The sequence below is a fragment of the Salvia hispanica genome, chromosome 5 (genome assembly GCF_023119035.1).
Source record: "Salvia hispanica cultivar TCC Black 2014 chromosome 5, UniMelb_Shisp_WGS_1.0, whole genome shotgun sequence".
In the NCBI taxonomy this organism is placed as follows: domain Eukaryota; kingdom Viridiplantae; phylum Streptophyta; class Magnoliopsida; order Lamiales; family Lamiaceae; genus Salvia; species Salvia hispanica.
Genome location: NC_062969.1, coordinates 37,214,186 through 37,221,661, shown reverse-complemented (window position 1 = coordinate 37,221,661; position 7,476 = coordinate 37,214,186). Strand labels below are relative to the sequence as shown.

The 7,476-nt window shown below is 30.0% G+C and overlaps 1 protein-coding gene across 1 annotated transcript; it reads right to left on the bottom strand.

The window, feature by feature from the left end:
- Positions 1 to 3,381: 3,381 nt before the first annotated feature.
- Positions 3,382 to 6,423, bottom strand: LOC125190179 (phosphoglycolate phosphatase 2). Its single transcript, XM_048087395.1, has 11 exons — positions 6,219 to 6,423; positions 6,063 to 6,130; positions 5,865 to 5,957; positions 5,720 to 5,791; positions 5,141 to 5,212; positions 4,543 to 4,602; positions 4,397 to 4,449; positions 4,160 to 4,257; positions 3,978 to 4,077; positions 3,777 to 3,880; positions 3,382 to 3,636 (listed from the first exon to the last, which is right to left on the bottom strand). Exons 1-11 carry the CDS (start codon positions 6,328 to 6,330, stop codon positions 3,530 to 3,532), a joined length of 939 nt encoding a protein of 312 aa, XP_047943352.1. The 5' UTR covers positions 6,331 to 6,423; the 3' UTR covers positions 3,382 to 3,529.
- Between the last annotated feature and the right edge of the window lie 1,053 nt (positions 6,424 to 7,476).

Genomic DNA, 7,476 nt, shown 5'->3' with positions numbered 1-7,476 from the left:
AATTATTAATTAAAAATCAAAATAAATAAATTAAATATGATTCAAATATAATTTCAAAAATTTTAGTGAGTTCCAATTTGTCATGTGATATTGTTCATCAATTTTATTCAGTTATTTGTTATGAGCCAAATAGTATAGAGTACCCCTAAAAATAACATCATAATATATGTAGATCAACCTCCAACCAATTCATATAATCAGTCTTGTGTTATTCTAGTACATATTAAAGAAAAAGGTGCGGGTTCGAAACCTGCCAATGCCTAGGTGTTTGATTTTTTTTTTAATTTTCAACTTTATTGTGTGTTTATGCAAAGTTTATCCTTATTTTTTGTGGGAAAAAATTGATTTCAAGATTTTATAATAATTTAAGGGCATCATGTAAATTTTCTCCCTGCACAAAAGTATTCGATGAATTGCCTCAGACATTTTGATTTGAAGAGTTAGAACAAATATGACTTTCTGGATTTAACAAAAAAACTTAATATTGTTTTAAATTAAATAAACTTTTTCCTAAGATAAAATATGATAATAAGACTAATTTGTAAGTGAGACTTTGATTAGATGTAAATATTTTTAAAAAAAAATAAATAGGATTTTGTAAAACCTTTTAATAGAGTATGCAATAATAATTTTCGCTAATTAAAAAATCTTATTTTTTCAAATAAACTCTTATTTCATTTTATGCAATTAAAATCATATTTATTATTAAAACAATCATATTCAATAAAAAATATAATAGTATTATGTTTAAGGAAATCCTATTTATAACTAAAAAGTTTAGTTAATTGTAAATAGAAATTTGAGTTTATGAATGTATCTTTTAGATTACACGATAATATCATTAATAATAGCTATGGACGTTGCTCAACTTTTAGCTATCTCTAATTCTAGAGCGCAAGTTATTATGCTAAAATAAATAAAATATCAATAAAATTAATTTTATTAAAAAAATAAAAGTGCAAAGAGTTATACTCCTAGGGGAGTGATCAATTGCTAACTCATCATTTAATTGCTAACTAAAACTAATTTAAGGCCACATGATTTTAAAAAACGTGTGGTCTACAATTTGCCACGTGTAATTTTCGTTTTTATTAATTAAATCGAAATTTTTTTAAAAAAAACGCCAAATTAGGGTTTTGGATGAAAATGTCAATATAGTGTTTCGAAAATATCAACACAATGCTTTGAGAATGTCAACACAAATTTAGGATTGACATTATATATGCTTTATATTGACATATTATCTTAGCTGTATTGACATTAGCCTGTGTACGAAAAATACGAAAATTCTAGATTTTTTTTTTCAAATTTTGACGTCGGAACATATGCATGTAGTATATCGTTGGAATCCTTATAAAATTATCTTTAATTTGATATATGTTATATGAATTTAAAGTTTTGGAATTTCTTTTAAAAGTTAGTTATAACTAACTTGACATTAATACCCATATTGATTTTTATTGGAATTAATCCTATAGCCTTATTGACGTTTTTTGTTGATCGTATTGATATTTTGTGGTTAATGATCTAGGCCTTTAATTTGAATATCTAATGGCTATTATTGAGTTGTAGTTAGCAATTAAGCATTGAGTTAGCAATATAACACTCCCCTATACTCCTAAGTAAATGAGTAAATGGATGTTAAGATCTTATAAATATTTTAGATGCTTATTTTGGTACACAGAGAATAAAATGCAATATAGATTATAAAAGAACTAGGATAAATAAAACACACATAATACAAAAAATAAATAACTAGGAAATAAATATAAAAAAATATTATACTTCATCTGTTCTCCATAAGGAGTCTCGTTGACTCTTCTGCATTTGTTTTAATAAAATGATAGTAATAAATTGTAAAAGTGAAAAATACTAAAGTAAGAGATAAAATAATGTAGAGAAGAGATGGCGGGAGTACATACCAAACTAATATTCCATTTAATTTTAATTAATTATGTTAACTACAAGATATAAATTAATTGATATTTATGTCAATTATTATGCAAAAATTTATGCCGTCTAAACAAAATATATGAAAATCTTATATTTATTATTCTCAATCGTATTTATAATACTCCATTTTTTAAGTATTTAAATATTATTAAAATTAATAATTAAAAAATCAAAGTGAATAAACTAAATATGATTCAAAGTATCATTAAATGTTAGTGAATTATGGCTTATCATGTGAGGTGTGACATTTTTCATCAATTTAAATCAATTGTTTGTGAGCTAAAAAGTACAATTGTACTCCTAATAACCTTCCTCAAACCAATACTCCTAATAAACTTCCTCAAACCAATTCGTATGATTAGTCATGTGATATTTTTTACATATTTAAGAGGAGAGGTGCATGTTTGAAACAACTAGGTACATGATTTTTTTTTCATTTTTTTTGTGCTTTATGCAATATGCAGTTATGCACCCTTATTTTTTGCAAGGAAAAGATTTAATTTTGTGATTTGATAATAATTTGAGGGGACTATGTAAATCTTCTGCTTGCACACAAAGTGTTCAGTGAATCGCCTCTGTCGTTTCGATTTGAATATATAGATCAAATAAAACTTTTTCTATTCATAAAAAAAAACTTAATATTTTTAAAATTAAAGATTTGAGAACTTTGTGAGAGCCTATATTCCAAGCCGGCCACTTTAATTTTAGTTGCCTCGGTTTGCGAATATGCGCCTCTTCTTATATTAGCACATTATTTTCGTTGTTTTTATTTCTTTTTTTTTCATTGTTTATCTCTATATTTTGGAACCATTATACATGCATGTTTTTTGTCTCTTTAGCCGGAAGCTTTTTTTAATATATAAAAGTTGATATAGTCTCAAAGTGACTCAAAAATTGTATAAAAGTACTGTTAATAGCATGTGGATATTGGATATTCTCTCTTCCTCTTCATTCTCTCAATTAACAGAGAATTCAGACATTAGGAATTATAATTTAAATATTGCACAACTAATTGATAACTATTCTTCGATAAGTGATAAGAATTAGTGGTTCCAATGGAAAATTAATTCACAAAAATTAGCAAGCAAGAAGAATGAAACAAAGTATTGAATCATGAAAGATAGCTGCAAAAAAGATCGAAGAGTATGAAAAACCGGGGGAAGTGTTTGATACTTTGATAGTGAAAGAAGGAAAATAAAATACTTTGATATGATAAAAAAGAAGGAAGAAAAAGAAAATTAGAAAAAATGAACATGGGAGTGAAATTTTTTGACGTGAAGGTGAGAGCATTAGATATGATTATATGAATCATGATCATGGAGATTTAATTGGGAGTTTTGACGGGAAGATGGGAGTATTAGATATGAATCATAGTCATGGAGATTTAATTTGATATGTTTAAATATTAATACTAAAGTTATTTTAAGATTTAATTAAAATAAAGGATAATTCAGTAAATAAACATTATAAATAATAATAAAACCGGTTAATATAAAACCGGTTCGGTCTGATTAAAAAGTTAAGGGCATTACGTACGTAGAAATTCTCTACGAAAATCATTTCCCAAAAAGAAGATTTAGAATATATTACTGGCTAAATGTAGGATGTCCGACAGTATGGTTGTCATATACTCTGGATGAATCTGGTTTGATGGATCTTGGAGATCGGATTCTTTTGTCACACCTGCACGTGCCATCAACAAAAAAATCTCACGTCATAGGTGAAAGTTTGAAGCCACATATATGAAGAAAACACAACCAATTTAATTGGTAGAGAAACCATTATTGATGTTCCTTTACCAAAAAGGAAGGAAGAGTTTTTACCCGAAAATACAAGAAGTGTTCTACAGCCAGAATTTTGTCCAAACAAAATATCAGTGTCTAATCTATCCCCAACCATACACATCTTAGAAGTAGGGATGTTGAATCTGCGAACCCAAGAAACATATTAGTCCATAAATTAATGCTACATTGCATACATATATTTCATATCTCAAACTATAAGAATTAACCAAATTAACTTACTTTTCTAGTAAGAAGTCCATCAGAAAGGTAGAGGGTTTCCCAACTACAATTGGATCTTTCTGTGTTGTACCACATATTGCACCAACCATGCATCCTGCGCCTGAACTCAAGAACCAAAATATGGAGTTTTTCAATTTTTTATTATAAGAACAATCTTATATAAGGGGCAAAAGTAAACTTACCGGGCCATTCTTGTAGATCGGTGAGATTTCCTACAGCATCACGGTTTGTGGCAATAAATAGGCATCCGGGATTCTCACGTATACAAAGAGTGCCATACCTTGCAGATAACATGATTATGCTCATAGATGTTGATAGTTCAACAGAATTAAATAGATTAGGAGTCATTTGAAATCTGTTATGTAGATTGATACTGATATCAGTTATAGGTAAATTAAACTGTGAGACAAAGTCCTTACTGTAGCTTGTAGAAGTTTATGTACTGGTCTAGTCCAACCACCACAGCTCCGACCTGGAGTAGATGTAACATTGTACATAAAACAATGGATAAAAAGAATAAGGTGCTAGGTCGTAAAAGAGACTTGGAGCAGGAAAGCAAAAATACATTCTCATCATGTTCAAAGAAGCTGTTACGTTTCATATGGGCAGTTTTCTTCCCATCTTCCTGCAAGAAATATGCTGATTAATTATCGTTCAAAGTAAAAACTACCTAATTTGGTAAATGGAAGTATTAGCCTGAGTGATACATTTACAATGCAAATCCATGAACCTGATACAGGATGATTGTCAGTAGTAGCTAATTGAGCTATCAACTGATGGAATATATCTAGAAAAAAGGTTCAGAGTTTGGCCCTCAATCATTAATTTGAAGTTTTGTAATGAAAAATGAGACCAAAACTTTCAAGAAAGAAGGATGACAATTATAAAAAGATCACTTATCACCAGTTACCACATCCAATAACAAAAAAAAAATCTAATTAAATCATTTAGGATTTGTTCTTTACCTGAGAAACCCAATATGGAGACAAATTGGTATGTTTACAGAATTGTTTTCCAAGGAGTTGACAAAGAAACCCAATAGTGAGATGGCCGGGTATTATGTTTCCAGCATATTACTATGTTATACAACTAAGAAGAGTATGATATGACAAAAGATACTGGACCGTAATGTTAAAGAACTGCAGGATTTACAGGAAGCTTACAGGACCACCAAGAGGGGTAAAACCAGCAAGCTCCAGTTCCTCCAGGATGCCTTCTTCACCAATCACATACACCTACAAAACCAATGCATGGAAATGAGAGGTTTGCACCATCATAGCATCGCCATCACTTAACGAAAATGCCTATAAGCATCTGAAAGCTTAAATCAAATTGTAATTAGTAAAATTTATCTTGTAATAGGTCAAAAGAAGTACAAGTTTATCACTTGAGGCTTTGTAGCCATTGCCTCCTAATTCAGGGTGTAACTTACTAGAGAGGGATACATTATCTTCATATAGAGAAACCTACAAATAATTGGATGGACTTACACAAGTAACATGTATTATCTCAGTAAATTTAAACCATTTATTAGAACATGAAGCCACTCTACCTTCACTTTTATAAAACACTAGTCAGCTACAACACTTCATATTTACAAAAGCAAGTAAGCTCAAGTTTAATATACCAACTGATATTATGCAAGTATGACTAACCAAACAAGCTCAATGAAGTACCTAGCCACAAGAAAAACCTCACGATATAACTGTATTGAGAAAATAAGAAGTCACACAAAGACAAACCTTCTTTTCTTTAGGAAACTTGTTCACTTTCAAGTACATTGCTGCAGCAAATGAAGAACTGAATATCTCGTCCTGTAATCTTGGAGCTATTAACAACACGTACACTCCGAATCTACTTGAAAATAATTTATCAACAGAAACAAACCTCAGACACAGAAATTCCCACAGAATGGAACTTCTTAGCATATTGCCTTCTAGACTTAGTCGAATTATTCGTCACAAAAACAAGCTTTTTCCCCTGCTCAAAATTGACATACGATTTCAACCACGATTCAAATCAGTTATCTATTTCTGAAATTAAGTTGATCAACCTGATGAAAGAGTTAAGATATTATGAATTCACCATGGATCGAAGAAAATCCAGAGTATCCGAAACACCGTCAATCAGAGAATCTCCTTTCCATATCACACCTAATTATTTTCATTCCAAGAAAAAAATCTCGAGATTATAAAAACTGATAATGGTGATTGTTTACGGAGAGAGAGTGTGAAAACGAACCATCGCAGTCGAAGAGAAAAGCGTCAACGGAATCGAGGAGATTTTGAGTGTTGAGAGGAGTAAGGAGCTGAGACTTGTCCTTGAGGGTCGATTGCGAGAGTTCTGTGGCCATCGAGAAAGAGAGAGGGGGAATCGCGAGTGGTTATGGCGAAGCAAAGCTTTCGGTTAAGCACAGCCAGTGTAGATGCAGGCTTGCAGTGATTGGTCGACTCCGCCAACACTAAAAAGATCAAATATAAGTATTTGTTTTAATATACACTCCACTTCTGATAATTAAAAAATAAATATTTAATGAGAATAAATGAGACATAAAATATTAAACTAACTACAAATTTAAAACATTAAAACATTTAAATAATTTTAAAAAAATATATTAAAATAAATAATTTTAAAAAATAAAATGTATTAAATGTATTAAAAATTTTCATAAAAATAGCCTAATTTGAATATATAACTCAAAAAGGGTGACACAACTAGGAATTGAGAGAATATTTGTTGCTTCCTTTTATCGTAGAGTTTTGGTTTATTTAAACATTTGGAGAGGTAGGTTCGTGTTAAAATGACAACCCCTCTTAAATTGATACCGTGACACCACTTATACAATAATATTATAAACGCTACACAGCAATATTATAAATCGACCCCAACTCATATCCTGATACTCGACAATCTATCATTTAAGTACCCGGCCCATATCTCATTTTTTGCAGGCAGCGAGTATCAGGTCGGGTCGATTCGGGTCAAGAATAACTAGATATCTGCCACCCCCGAATTCATAGTACTCAGCAATATTATTTATTTTACTTTATCCTAATTTGTGAGTACTATGAATGGGTGATACGCAACATCATGTTTCCATTAGATTAGGGTGATCATCCGTCTAATTTTATGCGACATATATTTATTATATTTACTTTATCCTAATTTGTAGTTATGGAATTCATCGACAATGTTATAGGTTCATTTGAATGATGTCACGGTCCGATTTAAATAATGAACTCGATGCGTTGTTATAAAGATATCGATTTTTTGAATTTTAAGTTTCACATGTTACTTCCAAAGACATTAGACTGTACTTCAAAATCTCAAAAAAAAAATCCAAGCACTTAAATTTTATATAGCTCTCTAGCTTTAATTTTTTTTTTCATAAAATCATTTAACAGTACTTTAACGAGGATTCAAACCAAATCTCAATTATATACGTTTAGACAAAGAATTTTGCAAGAAAAATGTAATTTGTATATATCTACTACTTACA